The sequence below is a fragment of the Ochotona curzoniae genome, unplaced genomic scaffold (genome assembly GCF_017591425.1).
Source record: "Ochotona curzoniae isolate NIBS_2020 unplaced genomic scaffold, NIBS_Ocur_1.0 contig_3520, whole genome shotgun sequence".
Classification (NCBI taxonomy): Eukaryota; Metazoa; Chordata; class Mammalia; order Lagomorpha; family Ochotonidae; genus Ochotona; species Ochotona curzoniae.
In genome coordinates, this window is record NW_024465894.1 from 12,410,707 (window position 1) to 12,433,922 (window position 23,216).

At 45.8% G+C, this 23,216-nt stretch overlaps 1 protein-coding gene across 3 annotated transcripts in view; it reads right to left on the reverse strand.

Annotated features, from left to right (window-relative positions):
* RPN2 (ribophorin II) overlaps positions 1–23,216 on the reverse strand; it is a 37,450-nt gene that overhangs the window by 9,992 nt on the left and 4,242 nt on the right. For 2 of the 3 annotated variants that reach the window (XM_040981499.1, XM_040981500.1), the window contains exons 3-12: positions 21,992–22,087; positions 21,363–21,538; positions 18,710–18,785; positions 17,757–17,891; positions 15,901–16,077; positions 14,347–14,465; positions 12,174–12,279; positions 4,561–4,652; positions 2,460–2,574; positions 268–462 (exon numbers count right to left, since the gene is read on the reverse strand). In XM_040981499.1, the coding sequence (XP_040837433.1) occupies positions 268–462; positions 2,460–2,574; positions 4,561–4,652; positions 12,174–12,279; positions 14,347–14,465; positions 15,901–16,077; positions 17,757–17,891; positions 18,710–18,785; positions 21,363–21,538; positions 21,992–22,087 (1,287 nt within the window). The remainder of the gene's footprint in view (positions 1–267; positions 463–2,459; positions 2,575–4,560; positions 4,653–12,173; positions 12,280–14,346; positions 14,466–15,900; positions 16,078–17,756; positions 17,892–18,709; positions 18,786–21,362; positions 21,539–21,991; positions 22,088–23,216) is intronic. The other variant, XM_040981501.1, reaches the window with a different exon arrangement.

Genomic DNA, 23,216 nt, shown 5'->3' on the forward strand with positions numbered 1-23,216 from the left:
GAACCCCCATAGTAGCAGAACCTCCATCCAGTAAACCATCCATGGAAATTCATTCACGGGGTCCAATCTGTTTCATTTATTCATCCACTGAGTGAACATGATCATAAAACTATTCCTTGAGACAACACCTCACCTGGGAGGCTTCCTGACCAGCCCAGGGAGGCAGGAACAGACCAAGCATGAAAGCCTTGAGCCCCTGGGAGAGGAACATTCTGTCCAACTGTGTACAGCCACTCTTGCCAGAACAAGGGGCACTGAGGCACATACCACATTCCAGAGGATTGGGTTCTTCAAAGTGGCATCTCCAATGATTAAGTAGAGGGTATAGGTGCCAGAGGCAGAGTCAAATTCAATCTTTCTTTCAGAGGTGTCCAGCTCAAACTTGTACACATTCTTGCTGTCTGGCTCAGCCACGAACACTACTTCCTGGCCAGTCTTCTGGTTATGGAGTCGGACGAAAGTCTAGAGGGAACAGTAACACAATCTTGTGTTTGGTCATTAAAACACTCCACAGGCCCAACATGACATCCACCAAGCAGCACACTGGAGAGTACTGGCAAGGGACAGGCCTGCCCACAGTGGAAGGTGTAGGTGGCCAACTCTCATTCCCCAGTGTGGAGAGAACTCTGGGAACGAGGCAGGAAGTGCAACTGAGAGGTCTGGCCAATGTGCTATTTACTTGGAGGCTGAATGCCCAGTTTGTGGATAATTTAAGCCCTTTATTATTGCTGCAATTTTTTCTTCCTGCCAGCCTTTTGGCCATTTTGCTGCCCAATTAACTTCTTCACCAGAGAGTGAAAAGGAACCCAATGAGTTGTAACGATAATAGGCCTATTTTCAACTTCCTAGTGCCCCCAGCACTGGGATTCCGTTTAGGCATCCTGGGTTCTAATCAAGCAGAGCAACCTGATGGAAAAGAGAGCCCAAGTTCTGACCACAGAAAGACCCGGTCCACTGCTTCTCAGCTGAGCAGGTTGCCTAACCTCCTTGCACCTTACTTTCTTCATCTTGAGGGCACAAAAATAAACTTTGACATTTGGTGCATCTATCAAATTTACAAGGAAGTATGCAGGGCAGTTAGGCCAGGGCTGCTACATCTGAGGGTGCTTCAGGAAGCTCATGGAGAGGAGCTCATGGAGAGGAGCAGGCTTGTGGATTAGTGGGTAAGACACCTCTGTCCCACATCACACACTGGAGTGCAATCCGCTGCATCCAGTTTCTGATTCCAGCTTCCTGTAAATAGGGACATTCACATTAGGGTCAGTGGTGATGGCTCAAATAATTAGGTTTTTGCCACCCATGTGGGAGACCTAAATTAAGTCCCTGTTTCCCAGCTTTAGCCTATTACAGGCATCTGATGGTGGTGGTAGTGGGGTAGGTGAACTAACAGATGGGAGCTCTCTATCTCCTGCAGAGTTAAAAATCTTACAAAACAAATGAGTCGCAGGCAATTAGTACAATGGTTAGGATGTCACTGGGAGCAACCACATCCCTAACTGATCCCTTATCAGAGTTAAACTTGAGTTTTAGTTGTTGTTCCACTCACAATTCCTGGCTTTCTGAGAATACACACACCAAAAAGCATCATTAATGGCTCCAGTTTTTGGGCCCTTGCCTTCCAGGTGGCAGAGTCAGACCGAGTTCCTGGCTCCCAGCTTTGGCTTGGCCCAGCCCCAGCTGTTAGGAGCATTTGAGGAATGAACCAGCAGGTAAATCTCAGCCTTTCAGATAAAACCTATTTTTAAATTTAATCAAAAATGTAGAAAAAAGAATTTGGAAGATCAAGTTTACTTTAGTACAATTTTTTTTTTTTTTTTAGTCCACACTTAGCCTTTTTTCTGAAATACTGTTACACTGGCTGGTCAACAGCAGCTAATGTTATTATTGACGCAATGACTCTGGTCTTACCATGCAGAGCTTTTCTTTCAAGTTTTGTTTTCTAGAGAATTTGAATAGTTTGGTTCCAATAGGCAGAGGAGAAGACATGAATGTTAACTTGAACTGCCATGGTCACACAGATAGCCCTGATCTATAGAACATACATAAGTCTCTGTTACTTTACTTCTGGACAACCAAGAGGAACCATTAAAATACTGAGGGGAAGAGGCCAGAGGTCCAAAGCGGCCAGCTGCAGTCATTAGTCTTGGCCAGGAAGGGGGGAATTTAGAGCATGAATACCTCAACTCCTTCTGAGCACAGTCAAATGAAAATCGCTACCAAGATCATGTACAAAATGCCTGTTCTACTAGGTCTTTAAGCCATGGCTTCCAAACAGAATCAGGGAAGAGACAAATGGTAAATTAAAGTAACTTTTCTTCACATACCATCCCTGCTCTAGCCCTCATCCTGCCAATTGGGTCTTGTACCTTCCTTTCTTGCAGGGGTGGGGAACTGTCCATGGTATGGACCATGGTGTTTTTCAAGTTTCAGGTAGAGAACTGCATGAGCTTGTTCCTGACCTGGTGGGGGGTGAGCTCAGCCCCGGTGTTCACATCCACCAGCTGGAAGAACAGGGCGAAGTTCTGGTGGCTATCAGCGATGAAGGTCCCCTTGGCTTTGGCTGGGTAAGTCACCCTGCAAGACAGATCAGATTCAGTGTTCAGATGTGTTGTGCATTTGAGCACAGACAAAGCAGGCACATACACCCTCCCCTTCACCGCCCAGTCCTCTCTTGCACAGCCCTAATATTTCTGTTGTGCATACACAGGCAATGGCTGTCTATGGCCGGAAGACAACCGGATCACCAAAGCCAGGGCTGAGTAAACTTGCACCAGGGTCTAGGGAAAGCTGTGTGGCCTGCAAGACTTTGGGTTCTCAGTTCAATCCAATCAGCCACAAGTGGAGTGGCCAGCTTCCTCTGAGGGTCTCAGGCAAAGACCGAGAGGGAGCACACAGAGCATGGCACAAACAACCACAGGGCCAAAGCCAGGTCCATCCAGAGAAGATCAACAGATTGCCAAGGAAAGGAGAGAAGTCTGGGATTTTCTGATTTTTTAAGTTTTTTTTTTTTTTTTTTGGCCAGACATTTTTGTTTTCTTTTTTAAGATTTACTATTACTGTTATTTTTACTTGAAAAGCAGATTTACAGAGAGAGGTCTTCCAACCACTGGTTTACTCCCCAAATGGCCGCAATGGCTAAAGCTGGGCTGGTTGGAAGCTATGAACCAGGACCTCCCACATGGGGGTAAGGGCCCAAGGATTTCAGCCATTCTCTGCTACTTTCCCAGCACATTAGCAGGGAGCTGGATAGGAAATGGAGCAGCCAGGACATGAACTGGTGCTGGGACATAAACCAGTGCCCATAAGAGGATCCTGGCATTTGTAAGGTGTGATGTCCACCTCAGCTCTAAGAATTTGTGGGGCTTCGAAATGGTTTTAAACCCACCAGGACAGAAAGTTGTCACAAGGCCACTAAAAGCAAAATTACAATTGTGATAAGGAAAGTAGCATGAGAATTGAATTTAACATGTCCACCAGCAAAAAAAAATTTGTTATCAAGTAAGTTAGCATTCAGTGGATGTGAATTTGGCAAGGTGATCAAGATGCTGCTTGCGATATACATATCCCATATAAGGGTGCCCAGGTTCAAGTCCTGGCTCTGTCTCTAATTCCACTTTGCTGAAAATGTACACGCTGGGACACAGCAGATGATTCAGTGCTTGGACCCATTCCACCTCAGTGAAAGATCCAGAATGAGTTCCTGGCTTCAGCCTAGCTATTGTGGGTCATTTGGGGAGTGAACCAGAAAATGGAAACTGGAGCTCTCTCTACTACTCAAATAAATTCAAGTAAGCTCCCTGTTTACAGCATGGAAAAGCAGAGGAGGATGACCCAAGCCTTTAGACTACTGTACCCACATGGGAGACTGGAAGACAACTCTCGGCTTCAGATCAGCTTAGCTCTGGCTGCTGCAGCCATTCAGGGAAGTGGAACCAGTGGATGAAGATCTCTCTGTCTCTGCTTTGCTTTGTAACTCTAGCTTACAAATAAAAATCTTTTTTTTTAAAAAAATAAAAGAACAGGGCCTGGCATGGTAGCCTAGTGACTGAAGTCCTTGCCATGCATCCGCCAGGATCCCAAATGGGTGCTGGTTTGTATCCTGGCTGTTCCACTTTCTTTCTAGTTCCCAGCTTATGGAGTGGGAAAGCAGTCGAGGATAGCCCAAAGCCTTGGGACCCTGCACCCACATGGGAGACCCACAGCAGGCTCTTGGCTCCTGGCTTTGGGTCGGCTCATCTCTGGCCATTACAGCCACTTGGGGAATGAACCAGCAAATGGAAGATCTTTCTCTCTGTATCTCCCTCTCTCCATAAATCTGACCTTCCAATAAAAATAAATTTAGAAAAAAAAAAAAAAGTTGACACACTGCTACAGAAAACCCCTCAATTATCTTAGATGTCAGGTAGAGATTTTGTCCAGTACCACAGGAACAATGTATGCCTGTTGGATACAGGGTGTAAGCAGGACTACTGCTGGCAAAGACACGCCATCTCAGAGAGAGTTAGGGGCTTAGGTCAGCTCCTCTCCCTCCCCCCTAGGCCCAGGGGACATCCGACCTACCGTGTGGTTTTGGGTGCAATGCTCTGATCCTTATCCACCGTGGAAAGATCAACATTAGTGATGCCGACTTCAGTGGAGATCTTGATCCTGAGCTAAAGCCAAACAAAGAAGATCACAGCCAAGTCAACTGATGAGCACACGAGACATTCAGAGGCGTATCCAGGTTTCCATTCTTAGGGGTGGGAGGAGTCCTAGAACAGGAGTCTCCAAGGATTAGTGAAACTGACCCAGCCATGTGCTATCTACAAAGCTTTCACTCTAAGCACAGAAGAATAACTTCTTGATTCTTTATCCTTTCCTCCTTTTGCTGACTTTAATTAAATGGTATATATTTAAAATAAAAAACAAAACAAAAACAGGTTTGTTCCACTGCCTCCTTTAAAATAAATAAGGCGAAATCCTTAGTTAGTAAACTTTAAATAATTCAAATCAAGTAATCAATTCTAAAGGCAACTAAGATTTATTGAGCGCTTACAATTTAAAAGGCACCAGCTTTATAAAGATGATCACATTTAGTCCTCACAACTGTTCATCTGAGGGAATTCCATATTAGAGAACAGGCTGCTTGTTCAAGGCTGGATGACTAGGGAGGGGGACCAGGACCCAAGCACATGCACCCAGCTCAGAATCCATGTGCTCCGGCCCCTGCTTCCGCCACTTCTCACCAGCCCTGACTCGGCACCAAGGAGGGTGACTGCCGTGATGACCCAAGCAGTTGTGGAAGCTCTGTGGGCTGCCCACCAGCTACTCCTTACTCTTCCTCTGTGCGTGTGGCAGGATTTTACCTCTCTGCTTCTGCGGACTAGAATATGGTCATGTGACTTGTTTGGCAGCGTTAAGAGCTTCACTTGTAGGTGGAAGTGTTTTGAAGGTCACTGTGTGATTCTCCCTGCCTCTGACACACAGACCATGAGGACAGACAATGGCTCCTTGACCAAGAGCCTGAAGCAGTGCTCCTGGCTGACCCTCTGTAGACAGACAGTGTGGCAAGAGACAAAACCCTTGTTGTTTTCAGCCACTTACACTCGCTATTTGTTAGAAGCACAGAGCAGTCTATCTTGACTTTTAGGAGTGTTTGAGTTGTATGTACATTCCTTATAAACATTTTCAAGAGCTAATGGCAGTAAATAACAAATTTGGAAATTTGATTAACATAGATGTCAATATAAAAAAAGGGCAGAAATAATATTAAAAGTCTATTTCTGGGAAATATTTAGTTAAAAATCCACAGTTGAAGTGTAAGCTATGAAAACTGAAGGTGATTAGATGTGCAAATAGATCTGTGAAACTTCCAAATATTTGATAGGCTTCTGAACATAACGCTTAAAGAAATCCTTGCCAAATGCACTGGTTTACATTCTAACTCAGGAGCCAGGAATAGAGATAGAAAAGTTGGGCAAACAATTGAAAGAGTGCTTCAGCATTTTTCTAAAATGCCATATCACTGTGTGACAGCCTTCAAACAAGAAAAGTTAAAAGGAGATAAAGATAGCTAATCAGGTTGAATAAGGGTGTTTTGCTTGGCTTTAAAAAGAATTCAATGCGAAAGCTGTAAGGATATTACCACCCATTTCCGAATACCTGGCCATTTCTTGGCACAATTACATTTAGCATCATCATTTCTCTTCAGCCTGGACAAGTGAGTGAATGATGGCAATGGAGGTGGAGGGAAGACAGCCAACATGTCAGATTCTCCCTTGGAGTGCCTCTCCCTGTCCTCCCTAAGTTCCCTGCTGAGGAGACAGCCTCCATCAGCTCTCAGAAGAGCAAACTTTGCTGTTTCAAGCTCAGCACAGTCAGGCAATCCACACCAGTTTCCAATGAAGACAGAAGCAAAGGCAGCACCCAAAAAGCTTACATTAGGGTACTGATCTTTAACAAGATACCAGTGGAGGCAATTCCCATACCTTCCTCAATAGCAGGTGGAGCGCCTGGTGCAGGGGACATACAGGGATTACAAGATGCAACTAGATTGGAAATGGAACTGGAGCGCATATGGGATGCCTGCTCTACCCATTCTGCCATAATGCCAGCCCCATCTCCTATTTTTGATCATATAGACATTTAATAGTAGAATTGTACCAGTATCACTGCCTGCTGCTGAACCTAGGCATTGGGATGAATTATTGCAAGCCTGGAGCTGGCTTTCTAGTTAACAGGCCCTCACAGGTGAAATGCTCTTTTTTGAGTATATTAAAAAAGCAGGGAGCTGGGTAGGAAGCAGGGCTGCCAAAACTAGAACCGGAGCCCATATGGGATCTCAGCGTGTTCAAGACAAGAACTTTAGCTGCTAGGCCACTGCGCTGGGCCCAGCTACTCCACTTTCTATCCAGCTTCCTGCTTATGGCCTGGGAGAGCAGCAGAGGATGGCCCCAGTGCTTGGATCCCTGCATGCATGATGAAGATCCAGAAGAAGGCCCTGGCTCCTGACTCTGGACGGGTCCAGTCCCAGTCACCGTGACCATTTGAAGAGTGAACCAACAAATGAAAGATCTCTGTCTTTCCTTTTCTCTCTGTAAATCTACCTTTCAAATAAAAACATAAATATATATATATATTTTAAAGATGCAGATTTACAAAGAGGAGGGACACAGAGAAATCTTTCATCTGCTGGTTCACTGCCTCAAATAGTTGCAACAAGCAGAGTTGGACTGGTCCAAAGCCTGGAACTTGGAGCTTCCGCCAGGTCTGCCATGTAAATGCAGGGGCCCAAGGACTTGGTCTATCCTCTGCGGCCATCCCAGAGACATCAATAAGGAGCTGGCTTGTAAGAGAGCAGCCACAACTCAAACCAGTGCATATATGGATTGCTGACACCACAGTCAAAGGCTTACTAATTTACTACATCATGGTGACGGTCCCTTTTTAAAAAGATTACATATTATGGTACAACATGGCCTGAAATATATGTACAGTTTTTCTGTAATGCACATTTTCCATGAGTTTTTTTTTAATATCCCCATAGTTTAGTGTATGTTTTTCTATACTTTTTTTTAAGCTTTATTTGTTGGGCCAGCCTAGAGCCAAGAAGCAGGAGCTCCATCCCAATCTCCCACACAGGAGGCAGTGGTCCGGGCACATGGGCCATCTTCTGCTGCCTCCTCAGGCACAGAGCAGGGAGCCGGATGAAGAGCAGAGCAGTGAGGACTCAAACCAGCAGTCCACAGTAAGATGCCAGTGTTCGAAGCAGCAGCTTATTAATCCATGGCTGACACACAGAAAACGTTTCAGCTATTTGAATATCTTACTCTTGTTTCTAAAACACAGTAATTATGCAGACAATTAGTGGCAGGTCATATACTGTCTTCTTTTAAAATACTATTAACAAGTGTATCACCCTGTAAGTATGTTAACAGTCTCAACTTTCCCTTTCTACAGCTGGATGTTCACAAACGTGCTTCCGGAAGTGTCTCAGCTTCTCAGCATGTCCCCATCACCACTTAAGGGACTGTCAGCTTTTGGGATTTCAATGGAACCCTGGCCACGAGTGCTTGCTGATAAAACTGCCACTGTGTGCACATTCTGAAGTCATCACCCTCCTGGGAGGAGTAAAAGGGCAAACTGCAGGGAGCTGACAGCACGTTTGATGCTCAGCCCTAGGCTGAAAGCCTCCCTAAATTAGAGCTTCCTTTGCGGCACAGACACTGTGGGATGTTCCCAAACAAGGAACAGGGAACCGCTTAAACCTTTCTACTCCCCAAAGCTTAATATAACCGATGGGCGTCTGGAGACACTCCAGGGAAAAGTGCAGTCTTGTTATTTGTTCAAAAAAACTGAGACCCAGAAATCACATTAACTTTCTCACTGGCTCCTTCCTTCAAACCATTTCTGTAGAAACAGGTTCTACAACAGGGAAGTGGCTGCTTTCCCCACTAGAAAGGCAGCTAAGCTGCCTCATCCCTGTCCTTTCTTAGCCTGTTTGCATACTACATACACAGCCCCAAATGGCTTATCATCAGGAAAAGCAGTCTTTCTGTTAGGAGTAATAGACCCCTGTTAAGCTTATTACTGTCAAAAAACGATGGTACATTAGGGGCAATTAATGCAAATGAAAGCGTCTAAAATCCATGTTTCTCATGGCCAGTTCAGTGTCAATGAGTGCTGTCACAGACCTTCCCTACCAAACTGCCATTAGTGCACTCTGACCAGCATCAACAACCCCAGGGAGAAAACAGGACCTACTGACTGACCGAGGCTCATAGTGGGACTATTAACTAAGATTACCAGGGAAAGTGGCATATATGGCAGAGGTGAAGGCCAACTCACTCTGTCTCTTTCCCTCTTGCGTGTGCGCGCGCACACACACACACACGGAAACTGCTATAATGTAGTGAAGAGGGAAAGAAGAGATCTGTAATGCTTATTCTATCTCCAGAAAGAGGACAGCAAATGCCCTCAATAGGCACTTATTACCATTGTATAAACAACAACCATTAGCCATTGTGGCTCTTTTACACTTACATAATTTTTCTCACAGCCACAGAAACAGTTGGACAAAAGCCAGATTGATGTTACAAAAAGCAAGCTATTATAGTAATCAAGACAGTGCAGTGCTGGCATTAAGACAAAAATACAGATTAAGGGAACAGAAATTAATCCTTACATCTATGATCTACTGATTTCCAACAATAATGCCAAGACAATCCAATCAGCCAAAAATAGTCTTTTCAACAAATGGTACTGGATAGCTACATGCAAAAGGGGTGGAGTCTTACCTTGTAGCAAAACAATATAGATCATGTGCTTGGGGCAGCAGTTAAGATACCCTTGGAGGCTGGCATAGTGGCACAGCAGGTTAAGCCACCGTGATGCTGGCACCCCATGCATAAGTGCTAGTTCAGGGCCAACACTGTGGGTAAAGCTGCTGTTGTAATGCTGGCATCCCATTTTGGCACCTGTTCCTGTCAGAGTTGCTCCACTTCCAATCCAGACCCCTAACGGACTGAGTAAAGCAGTATAGCACAGCCTAAGTATCTGAACCCCTGCCACCTATATGGGTGACCTGGATGAAACTGCTTCAGCCTGGCCCAGCCCTGGCTATTACAAAGCCATTGGGGAATGAACCTCTCTGTGACTCTTTCAAATAAATACATTTTGGAAAAAAAAATTTTTTGGCAAAAACAAACACTTGGGTTCAAGTCCTAGCTGCTCTTCCGACCTGGCTTTCTGCTAATGCACTAGGGAAAACAGCAGAAAATGATCCAAGTATGTGGGCTCTTGTCACCCACACTGGAAGTCCGAACAAAGTTCCTTTCTCCTGGTTTTCCAGCTCCAGTTGTTGTAGTCATCTGGAAAATGAACCAGCAAGTAGATGATCTCTCTCTGTCTTTCAAAAAAATAAACTTTAAAAAACAATCAGTCTTAAAAAAATCAGAAGGGCCCGGCGGCATGGCCTAGCGGCTAAAGTCCTCACCTTGAACACCCCGGGATCCCATATGGGTGCCGGTTCTAATCCCAGCAACTCCACTTCCTATCCAGCTCCCTGCTTGTGGCCTGGGAAAGCAGTCGAGGACGGCCCAAGGCCTTGGAACCCTGCACTACATGGCAGACCAGGAAGAAGCTCCAGGCTCCTGGTTTCAGACTGGCTGAGCTCTAGCCACTGCAGCAGCTTGAGGAGTGAATCAACAGACACAAGATCTACTTCTCTGTCTCTCCTCCTCTCTGTATCTCTGACTTAGCAAAATAAACAAATAAATAAATCTTTAAAAAAAAAGAAACTAGAGTAGTAAATCTTTATGATCTTGGAATAGACAATTGTTCTTAGAAACATCACTCAAATGACAAGCAACAAACACACATAAGAAACTGTATTTCACAAAAACTTAAATATATGCACTTCAAAAGATAGCATCAAGTAAAAAAACAACCTACGGAGTTTGAGAAATCATTTTCAAAGTACGTATCTATAATGGATTGGTAGCCAGAGTACACAAAGAATTACTGAAACCCAATAATATAAAAAGGTAAGTAAAAGCAATTAAGTTAACTGTGTAATGGAGATTATCGTATCCAGATGTGAGGACAAAATGCAGTATGCATCTCTACTTCCAGATCAAAGGTGGACTCCCAATGAAAGTGTTAACTATACTTGACAATAGGATGCTGGACTGTCTGCCATTGTCTATGCCCACAATGATGAACATATGACTGTGTATGAAGAATTATACTATAGTAATAAGAAAGGAGAACTCAGTGAGGCGGGGGAAAACTTGGGGTGGGAGTAACGAAAATCCTAAGGCCTATGGATGGAACTGTATCATAAACAATAATAAAAAATTGTAAACAAACAAAAAAAGCAATTAAGTATACAGACTGGCAAGGAAGAAATAAAAATCATAAATACATTTTATATATTACATATAATATAAAAAACATGTATTACTAAATGGCATACTTTGTCAAAATGCTATACCAGTAACGATCACGGAAAAACTTGTATCAGGGAATACGCATCAAGGTCTGATAACTAAAGATTTAGTATCCAGAATATACGGTACTTCTAAACATCAGGACTACGAATCAAAAGATAAACAGGCAAAAAGACACATGACAAGTCACGAGAAAGGAAATCCAAATGGCCAATAAATATCAGAAAAGTTGTTCAACTTCATTAGGAACACAGGGAAAACACACAAGAAACCATTTCCTATCTATCACATTATTGGAACTTGAGCATCAGGTAAGAATATGAACAGCAATTTGTCAGTTTGTTTTTATGAGACACGCAGAGGAGGGGTCAGCTAGACTTCAAAAGTCACGAGGAGTTCTTAGTCTGAGGACAGGAAGGGGTGAAGAAGAGCTGTAAGCAATAAAGCAGCATTGAAGCTACAGAAGGAAGTAGTCTGATGGGGGAGCTTTCACTCCAATGCAGTTAGCAAATAAGGCCACCTGTCAAGGAAGAACACTAACTTCACTAAGAATCTGGAATCTTAAAGTTCAAGGCACACATTAAAACAATTTCTGTCCATATTTTGTGTTACTGAATGGACTGGGATGAGATGCCTCATGCTCAAAAGGTCAGACATGAGGCAGACACTAGCGTTCCAGAAAACATTTTCCTTTCTGCCAAATTTTGAATGCAAGTGCTTAATCTACCTATGTTAAATAATGTCCCGGTTTTGAAAAGGTCAAGCCTTCTAGCTGCCTATTCTTCTTATGAAAATAAAGTGAGCCTCAAAGAAGCCAACTGGGGCCCAGTGCAATAGCCTAGTGGCTAAAGCCAGGATCCCATATGGGCACCAGTTCTAACCCCAGCAGACCCACTTCCCATCCAGCTCCCTGCTTGCGGCCTGGGAAAGCAGCCGAGGATTTGCCCAAAGCCATTGGACCCTGCACGCAAGTGGGAGACGTGGAAGAGGTTCCGGGCTCCTAGCTCTAGCCATTGTGGCCACTTGAGGAGAGAATTAACGGATGCAAGACCTTCCTCTGTCTCTCTTCTTCTCTGTATATCTTTGAAATAAACATAAACAAATCTTTAAAAAATAAATAAATAAAAAGAAGTCAACTGGAGAAGGCCAATCTAGAATAATGGAACACATAAGCAACAAAACCAATGATGGTAATGTGCCTGGGAAGGCAGAAGATGGCCCAGCCTTCCATCCCTGGGCACTCACCTCCACGGCGTTGGCAATGTAACGACTATCTCCTTCAACTTTGACAGAGAAGTCATAGTAACCACTGGGGAATTTAGCATTCATGAAGTTTAGTTCAAACATATCCCTGCAAAAAAAAACAAGGTTAGTAAGAGCTCAGGTAGGTGAGCAGGGAATACAACTAGCAGATGCTACAGTCTCTGCCGCACAGTCCTGGCTGGACCTCCCTCAGCTCTTCCACTTCCGGCCCCCACCACAGGCCACCACAGTCACCTAAAACAGCACCCCCTCCTAAGTTCCCAACCCTTCTCTGTTCTCTCCTCAGCTAGCGTTAATGAAGATCCTATCAATCTACAGTGTGCTCCCACTTACACATGTAAGGACAACAGAAATGAAAGGAAATATTCTCAAATACTCAAAGCTGTCTGCCGCATGGAGTTACTGTGGGTGATTTTGGGGGTAATTCCCTTTTTTCATGTTTTATTTTTTTCCCCCAAGAATGATACATCTTATTTTAACTGAAAGATTTGAATAATAGAGTGGGTGTTTGCCACAGTGATTAAGGCCCTGCCTGGGACACTCATGTCCCATAAGAGTTCCTGGATTCTAATCCAGCCCATGTCAACGCGCCCACCAGACAGTGAAGAACAGTTTAAGACTCGGGTCTGCTGCCCGTGAGGGAGGCCTGGCTTCAGCACCAAGTGCTTGCTGTCGCTTAGTTTGTGGCAGGCATTGCATTGCAAAGTAACTCATGGAAAATGTTCTCTGTCTTTCAAAATGAAAGTATTATTTTTCAAAAAATCACTAGTAACAAAGAAAAAAGTAAAAAATTCCTATGTAGGGCCCGGCGCGGTGGCGCAAGTGGTTGAGTCCTCGCCTTGCACGCCCGGGATCCCATGTGGGCGCCGGTTCTAATCCTGGCAGCCCCGCTTCCCTTCCAGCTCCCTGCCTGTGGCCTGGGAAAGCAGTCGAGGACGGCCCAAAGCTTTGGGAACCTGCACCCATGTGGGAGACCCAGAAGAGGCTCCTGGCTTCGGATCGGCATAGTATCGGCCCGTTGCGGCTCACTTGGGGAGTGAATCATCGGACGGAAGATCTTCCTCTCTGTCTCTCCTCTCTGTATATCTGCCTTTCCAATAAAAAATAATAAAAATAAATCTTTAAAAAAAAAAAAAAAATTCCTATGTAGTAGTGTTAGCATTTACCACACTACGGATCATTCCTAAAATCTGTTTTGCTATTACACATAATGCTTATATATCTTTATAACTAACAGTTTCTCTTAAATCTAAAACTTCTGGTATCTTAATTAAACTGTGATTTAAAAACTGTCTGTTAATTTAAAAAAACTGACATAGAAATATTATGCAACCAGTTAAGTGCCTGTAGAGTACTTAGAGGAAACATTTCTGATACACTGTAACAAAAATAAAACAAAAAAAAAATGCAGTCATAACTCAATTTTAACAATGTGCTTATAGGAGCAGAAAAACCATCACCAAAAGAGGGCTGTTAAATGTTAGCAGCTGTGATCTCTGGGGGATGGAATAATGGGTGATCTGTATTTCCTTTCTTGTGATTTTTCTGTATTTTCCTATAATACAGATGCATTACTCATAAGAAAAATATAGTAAATATGAAATTTTAAAACATCTTCTTATAACAAAATAACAGACTTAAGTCAACTAGACATAGAGAAAGAACATTAAGGCTAGAATTCTATTCGTTTTCAAAACCCTTTTGTGAGGCGGGCTGTTGGTGCAGGTGCCTCCCATGTCAGAGCATCAGGATCAAGTGTCAGGTCTGCTTCCAACTCCAACTCCAGCTCCTGCCAATGCACGTCGTGGGAGGCAGCGAGCGACGGCTTCGGGTACCGACAGACCCCTGCCACGCACAGGGAGGCCCCAGCCGAGCACTGCACTCCCAGCTCCAGCCTGGCCCGGCCTCAGCTGCAGTGGGCATTTCCGGAGCTGGCCAATAGATCAAAGAGCTCTGTTTCTCTTCCTTTCAAATAAGATGAAAAAACTTTTTTTAAAAAAAAGTTCTTCTATTTATGAGAAATCAAATTTACAGAGTGAAATTTGGATAAATTTGCTTTTCTGATTTTGACAATACCCAAACTGGTCTGTTATGTTGACTAAAAGTTAACTTTCCAAAAACCGTCAGGGTTCCCCAAACCCGCACTCAGACTCACCCCACAGCGGTGAAGGTGGTCTTCTGGAGGACAGTGGCCCGGGAGGCAACAGATTTAGCGTGTTCCAACCTAACGGTGGCCTGGGTCAGAGGCTGCGACAGGACGTTAGAGACTTGCAACTAGAAATAAACAAAACACAAGCTGCAGCAGTGAAGGCTGGCAGTCCTTCTCGCCAACGAGCAAGCCTGCAGATCAGGCGACCTCCTGCAAGACCTGTCACTGCCCTTCGCTCAGCTGCCTAGCCAAGGCAGGCAAAAGACAACTGGGTTAGGGATAGGACATTTTACAAAATGTGGGCGCTGGGGGAGACCCTGCCCAGTTCCCAGAAGGAAAGTAAGCCCCAGAGAGAGAGACTGGTCACAAATCACACACACTGCTAACATTTCCTTCTTTCTCATCTCCAGTCCTACTCACTCAACTACAGACTCTTGAAAAAACTATTGTCGAGGGCCCTGTGTGGTAGCCTAGTGGTTACAGTCCTCACCCTGAACACACCAGGATCCCATACGGGTTCCAGTTTGTGTCCTAGCAGCCCTGCTTCCCATCCAGCTCTCTGTGGCCTGGGAAAGCAGTAGAGGACAGCCCAAAGCCTTGGGACCCTGCACCCAAGTGGGAGACTGAAAGAGGTTCCGGCCTCCAGGCTTCGGATCGGTTCAGCTCCAGCCGTTGTGGCTGCCTGGAGTGAATCAATGGATGTAAGATCTACCTCTCTATCTTGGCTTCTTCTCTGTATATCTGACTTTTCAATAAAAATAAATCAGTCTTAAAAAAGAGAGAGAGAGATCTTTTTGATGGCCAGTTCAAGTCCCAGTCGCTCCACTTCCAGTCCAGGTCCCTGTTAATGGCCTCAAAAAGCAGCTCAGGATGGTCCAAGTCTGTGGCTCTTGCACCAAATGGGAGATCTGGAAGAAACTCTTGACCCTTGGCTTTGGACTGGCCCAGTTCATGCTGTTGCAGCAATTTGGGGAATGGACAAGCAAATGCAGATCTCTCTGTCTTTCCTTCTCTCTTTCTGGCAGCCTGACTTTCAAATAGACAAAATGAATTTTACAAATAAATAAATGAAATTTTAGGTTATCACCAGGGTCCAAGCAAAATGGCTCCTGAGGCAAAACTCAGCACCAGAAAAGCAGTCTGTGGTCTGGGCTGTGAAAGTGTAAGGAGAGCCCGGGTACTTACTGAACAGCTGCCAGTGTAAGTGGCATACTTGCTTGGGGGTTACAAACGCCATCTTAACACAACGTGTGCATTAAGTTATGGCAAACAGAAATATACCCTACATCCAGACTTATCTACATACCAGGAGTTACAGACTCACACATATAACTCTCCTGCACACAATTTACTGAAACCTGTATTATTTCTAATCCTCGTGAGGAAGCCCAACACCACCACCTCTTGGACATGAGGGCTCTATGACTAGACCATTCAGAGGCCACGACCCCTGCTCCAGGTGGAGGGACCTGAGTCCTGCCTTTGGTGCAGCTGGCCTGTGACTGTGGGAATTACAATGGGCAGGGTACCCCTACAGTGGAAACAGTCTGGGTGGCATACCCGTAGGATGGCCTGCTCGTGCGTTTCGGAGCCAGAGCTCTCAGGCACTACCACCACGGGCACGTGGAAGCGATTCCGGGAGAGGGCAGCCGCAGCTGCGGCCACGCTGAAGGCTTCTGGGAGTGACTCAAAGCTCTTCTTGCTGAAGATGGTGTTCATCAGCTGGATGACCTGGTCCTAAGGGCAGAGGAAGCACAGCTGGAGATGGAGAGGCAGGGCAGCCAGAGCTACCTGACCCCACCTGCATAGGCATCAGCCCACATCTGTGCCACGTGTGCCCTGAGGCCTTTCGCCCACGAAGCCAAGGATTCTGCTTCTAAAGGGCAAACATCGATTAGGCTGGTTTTCTACTTCTACTGCAAACTGAAAGTTACACATTTACATGTCAGTCATTGTGCAAATAATTCCCCGAGACACTGGCATACACATGTAAAATGCCTATGTGTGCCTGGGAGGTGGCCGGGACAGGAACAAAATTCACACGCATGTTTGAAGAATTTTTCTGCAACAGAATATTCCTAACCAATTCCCATCATTCTCCTGGTTAAACCACTTTCCCTCACAACCCTTCACATCTGGGACACTGGGAGAGGTTTATATTTACAGGGCTAAACTCTATGGCTGAGATACACATTATTAGAAACTGAAATACTCTCAATTAAGAACAAAGAGGCTGCTTAGAGGAGAAAATGAAAAGCAACGTGTTCAGAAAGTGGAACCTAAAAGGTGGTGTTATTAAGATGCCAGGGGCGGTTTGATTAGCAGCAAACATTTTCAGTTTTTTTTTTTAAATCCACCACCTAACAAAATACCTTGTTCCTGACAATGTTATTCACAGTCAACTTAAAATAATTCCCCTTAATTGTGCCAATTATATTTTTCCATCACTAGGCTGTTGACATGATAAAATGGGTAACTGTTCATCAGAACTGCTGTGTCAAAAGCAGTGACAGTAAAATTACTCCGGCTTGGAAATAAATAAAGTGACAATATTTAAGTTGTTAACCCAGAATGGGGCTCATCAATCCAGCCTGCTGTGTATAGGAGAATCCTGAATCCTCTGCACTGTCAGATGCTGAACTCCTGCATTCCCACTTGGAACAAGCATGAAAAGAGAGTACGATACTTCTAGCTCTCTTACACGTAAGATAAAGCAAAGGACAGAAAAAGAATGCAAATAAATAAATTACTATCTCATAGCCTCTAGAGGAAAAAATGAACTCAAATTATCTGAAATAATTATTGAATGTTAAAAGAAATAAAGACTCTAACTTCAAACACAAAATCTCTCCTAAAATGTAAGCAACAGTGGCTTTTCTTTTAGAGGCTTTCAATCAAGGGCTAGGAACTTTCTCACAGACATGAGGATACACAGAAGGTCCTACTAGAAATACTTCCCCCATGACAGGCCACCTCCAAGCTCCTCCTGAACACAGAGCTTAGCAAGCTGTCAATCAGCAAGCATTAGTTAAGATTTAACTAACTCTGAGGATGAGGAGGGAGGGAAGAAGGGAAGAGAAAGGCAGATTTTCAGACAGAGCATTCTCAATAGGATTTGTTGGGCCACCAAAGCAACAGCATTCATGTGCCAAGCAGAGGGAAAGAGGACAAACGAAGACAAAGGCAAGCGCCACTCAAGTGGCCTCCTCACCGGCACCTCCCGCCTGCAGCAGATGTCTGCCGCACGGACACCAAGCTCCTTGTAGACAGACATCTACTTCTCATTCTCAGTGCCTCACCCAGGACACAGACACCCCAAGGTGCTGTCTGAGCACTCCTCCAGGAAAAAGCTCCCTGTAGCAGGTGACAGCAACAACCTCTTTGGGTGTCACACCCGAGAATGGTTAGACAGGCACCTCCTTGATGGATGGCTCAGTTCCCACGTGGTCCATGAGCTTGTAGGTGGCAGCCACAAATAACGCTGTTGTTTCTAGGCCTTCTTCAAACTGGAGATACACGCCCCCCAGTTCATCCAGGCGAGCAACAAGGTCCTGTCCCAAGAGAAGGGAAGCACAGTGACGTTGAGCCATCATAGGGAAAGGCACACACCATTGCTACTCAGCACAGTTTTGAGGAATCTCCTGCTCTGAACTTGAACATTACTTAGGTTACTTAGTTTTCTCAGAGAAGATGCCCAGGCAGAAAGTCCATTCTAGCACACAGACACATGACAGAAACACTTGTCTCCTGCAGTTCTCGAGTGTGCTCCAGCCTAGGGGTCACTGCCACCGGAGTCTCCAGCCACTGCAGGCAGCACGCAGATCGGCCAGGTCGCAGTGCTCTGGGCAGCATCCCAACATGGCTGGAGCCCAAAGCTGTTCATCTGGACATCACCTACAGAGCACGGCACTTGTCCTTCTCACTCAGTGCTCTAGAAGATGAAGAGAGACATGCTGCTCTCTCAGGCAACGAGCAACGCTGCCACCACTACCTGTCATCACTGCCCATGACTGCTGACCCAAGCAGCACAGTGTCCTGGGAAAATGCTAGCTGAAAGACAAAAGCCACACACACAATCACTCATCTAGCATTCATCAGGTATGAGGGACTTAGAACCTCATCCGTGCCTACAACCACCTTAATAAGGAAACCGAGGCAGGTGTAGGGGCATTAAACACCTTGCCCAAGATGTCAGGGGCTGGAAAAGCAGTCTGTTGCCTAATTCAACCTAACAGAAGTTCCATGCGACTTAGTGCCCTCATCCAAAGACCTGGGTGATGACTCTAGCAAGTCACACAGGCATGACTCTGCATAAGAGAGGTGTCACAAACAGGAGCTGGGAGACTCATTTGACAAAACAGATACACACCTCAATCTCCTCCACGATGGTCCTCAGGTCAGCCTGCTGGGACAGATGGGCCGCTGTCAGTAGAGCCTGGATTGTTCTGGAAGGTAAAAGGCAGAGTCTAATGAACGCCTAGTCTCTTTTCTCTTACTTTCCCCTCTCTGTATACACACGCGAATGCCTTCACAAATAGCTCTTCTTGCTTTGTTGTTGTTTTTGGGAAAGACAGAGTGAGTGCACCCATCTACTGGTCCGCTTCCCATACTGGCCAGGATCAAGCTAGGAACTGAATCCAGGTCTCCCAGGTAGGTGGTGGGGATCCCAGCACTACAGACACCGCCTAGCATCTGCATTAGCAGGAAGCCCGAGTAAGCAGCAGGAGGCAGGTGCTGAAGCCAGGTCCTGACATGGGTCTCAACTAGCAGGCCAAACAGCCAGTCTGCTCTCTTTTTCTTCAGCATATACACTGATCGCAGACTTTAAGGAATTTACTTACAATCCAGCTGAGAAAGAGGTGACGGAGATTAGAAAAGATTATTTTAGCTTGAGAAGGCAACAGAAGCAGCAGGAAGAACTGTAGGCACAGGGAGCAGGCACAGGTCCAGCTCGCCCACTCTGTTCCAAGGGCCTCACATCTAACACCGAGGCCACTCCCTGACTCCATCCCGCCTCCCTGCCGCACCTGCCACTGGCAAGCTGTGTTCCGTGTCCACAGATCTGCCTGCTTTGCAGATTTCACGTAAGCCAAATAATACCACATGTGACAGTTCTTTATTGGGTTGCTTTCATTTAGCATCATGGTTTTGAAGTTATCACTGTGGAGCTGTTTATAATCAGAACTTGGTTCTTTTTTTTTTTTTTATGGTGTATCCATGTATCCATTCATGAGTCTCGCTCTACAAAATACATTTCTGAAAGTGGAATGTGATAGGTGAATATACATAAATTTTAAAATTATGATTCATTTTCTTAGTGCAGATAATTTAGAAAATACAAATGGTGCCTTTTAGGTGTGAAATGGAGACCACTGAGGCCCCCTGGTGGTGACACAGATGGCCGCTCAACCTTGGAATACTTGCCTAAGTCGCAGGAGATGGCCCTTCCATGAAACCACCACTTATCCAGGGGCTGTGTCAAGGAACAGAGTAAGGATCTGCCTGCGCACGTCAATATCATGACAATTTAGATTCCCTCCATGGAAAATTAATTCCATTATGACAACACGGTTCACGGACAGTGAAGGCTCCGACACATTCAGTGATGCCTAGGGCATGTCTGTTGTTATGATGTACTAGAAAACATGAAACCTGACTTTCCAAACAAGAGACAGAGCCCACAACTATCCACAGGTAATGTGGTGCTCGGCCAGGCTGGTAGCCCAGGAGAAACTTCTCAATTAGGACACTGTTTTCCTCTTGCATGATTTCAAGATGAAATGTACCCACGAGCAGCAGTGACTCTGTCTCAACACAACAGAAGTAGCCCCTGTCCTGCGGGACGTGACTCAGAGACTGGCTTCTGAGAGCCCATGCGACATCTCTGCAGCTTATCCAAATCTGCAAGTTCCTCTTTTCATTCAAGTTTATGAACATACACTTCCTAGAATAAGACTGCTTAAAATCAGGCTATTCAGAAGAGTTCAGATTTTTCTTTAAGGAGGTATAATTAGCAAAAGAATTCAGGATTTCTACCAGTTTAATCTTCACAATAATCCTACGTAACTGATAAACTATCAAAATACTGACTTTAGACCCTAAACTGCACTTCTCCCCCATGGGTTAGCCCTCTAATGTCCAATGGCAACTGTGTCTCTGTGGCTAATAAATGACTTGCTTATTTATTTTATTTGAAAAGCAGAGAGATAAAAACAAGAGACAGAGAAAAGACAGAGTTCCCATCTCTTGATTCACTCCCAGACGCCAGCAATAGCTGCTGCTGGGCTAGGCTGCAGCTGGGAACCCAGAACTCCATCTGTGTCCCCTACTCGGGCAGCAAGGGGACTGAGTGCTGCAGCCTTCCCGGATGCCTCCCAGGAAGCTACCATCAGAAGCAGAGGCGGAAAATGAGGCAGGCCCTTTGATCCAGGATGTGGGTGTCACAGGGACTATCCCGGCCACCAAGCTCAATGCCCATCCAGTGCACGCTGCCAAAGCAACTTGCAAAGGACTGTACGTATGTGCACTCCCCAACAACAGTGATCTTAATTGCTTTAGCTCAACTTTAGGTCTGCAGTGCCTGGCAGACCACCTGTTACACAGTAGGCACCCAAGAAATGGAGGTAGCTGGGATCTGGTGCAGTAGCTTTGCATGAGCCAGGAACCTATATGTGTGCAGGTTTGTATCCTGGCTGCTCCACGTCCCATCTGGCTCTCTGCTGGTGGCCTGGGAAATCAGTTGAGGATGGCCCAAAACTTTGGGACCATGTGCCCATGTGGGAGACCAGAAGAACCTCCTGCTCCTGGCTCTGGATCAGTTCAGCTCCATCCATAGTGGCCACTTGGGGAGTGAACCAGCAGTCAGATGATCTTTGTCTCTCCTCCCTGTATCTCTGTAAATCTGCCATTCCAATGAAAATAAATGAATCTTAAAAAAAAAAAAAAAAGACAAGAAAAGAAATGATGGCAGCACCAATGATGGACACCTCCCACCACCAAGAAGCCTCAAGCTGACAACTCACGCCAGGACAGTCTCCTCCTTGCCAAGCCGAGTGGTAAGGGCAGTGAGTGCTTCCTGGGATGCCAAGGGAAGGCCAAGGCCACTGAGGGCTGCGACGGCGTGGTAGATTTGGGCAACGGAGGAGTCTTCGCTGACGGTCGCCAGGAGCAGTTCCTTGGTCTCGTTGGAAACGGAGATCTGAGGAAGGATCGGCAGACACTGGGTGTCAACACAGGTCCTGGTGACGTGTGACCAGCATGCCTGACACAGCGCCCGGAGCAGCAGCCAGTCACGCCAGCCTCACACAGGTGCCCCTCTAATCCTTAAACACCAAAAAGCAATGGTTTTAAAACCCCAGGTCGGCACTCCTTAAGAGCACATGACAAGTTACTGCATATGGTACTCCTGTGTTCAACAAAGTGGCTTCCAGAAATCCAGTGTGGGGGCTACTGCGTACAGTTTTTTGATGTTAAAGGGAAATGGAACGGCAAAGCCAAGTCCTCCCAGAATAACAGCAACAACTATAGGGGAAAGTTACAAACCACCAAAACATTATCATCCTTAAAACAAACAAGCCAAAACCCCTGATAGCACCGCCCCCCCTTAAAAACGTCCTTCACAGCTTACTTCGGCGCAGGACTCTGAACTCACCTCACACCCTGAGAGGGCCTGGCTGGCCTGGGCAGCATAGAAGAGGGACTCCACGTTGCTGGGATCAAGTTTAGATTTGATGAAGGTGCAGGCCTTCTAAACAGAGAAAAAGCCAAGGCTGAGCGGTGACACACAGTGACTGGGGAAAGCTGAGGCGGTTTTTACTTCAGTAAAGTTTTAAGCTGTCCATTAAGGTTTCCAGGACACCTAGGGTCAGTGTGCCTGTCATTCGTGAGCACTCAAAATGGTGAAACATTGCCCTGAGTGCCCCAAGTGCACGATTCATTCAATCCCCACTCAAACTTGATGTCTTAAGTTTATTCCAGCCCTTAGGGAGGTGAAGAAGCAAGCAGACCAGGCTCGCTCTGCCGTCATGCTAGAATGCAAAGCCAGGTCACTAGCCTACCTACACCCATCTCCCCGGAGATCACCCATAGTGATCTGCTCGGGAGGGGAACCAGCAACACCCCTGCTGCACTGCTTAGCAAAGGTAAGCCCAGGGGAACAGTAGCAGTGTTCAGCGTCCAAGCTCAAGATGCTGAAAGCCTCGTCCCACCAGCCACGCAGAGCAAGCCCGGGAGGCTCGAGGAGAGCATGTCCAATTGCAGCAGACTCAGCCCTGCGTGGACACCCCAACATGGACACTTCTCTCTAACTCCCTCCTCCTAACCCACCTTCAAGTCCTACGTAAGAGATTTTCTTTCCATCTCCCTCGCCAATGCCTCTGCTTCCTCTGAGAATGGGCTATGTAATCTCTTGAGACACTGTGACTACAACTCAGCAATACCCTGCCAAGAGCACTCATCCCAGACCTACTTGTCACACTTCCCCTCCCATACAACTGCCAGCTGCTCCAAACAAATGCAAGGTGCTATTCCAGGATCCAGGCTCCCCACAGGCTGCTCTCCAACTAGAATCCTGTCCTCTCACTGCTTCAACTCTCCTCCCTACACAGTTAGCGTTTAGACCATTTTAACTAATTCAAGACTTATTTTAAAGAGCCTGGTGTGGTAGCACAGTGGCTAAAGTCTTCACATTGCACGCCTGGGATCCCATATGGGTACCAGTTATAACCCTAACAGCCCCACCTTCCATGCAGCTCCCTGCTTGTGGCCTGGGAAAGCAGTTAAGGACAACCCAAAGCCTTGGGACTCTGCACCCATGTGGGAGATCCGGAAGGAGCTCCAGGCTCCTGGCCTTGGATCCACTGAGCTCTACTGTCAAC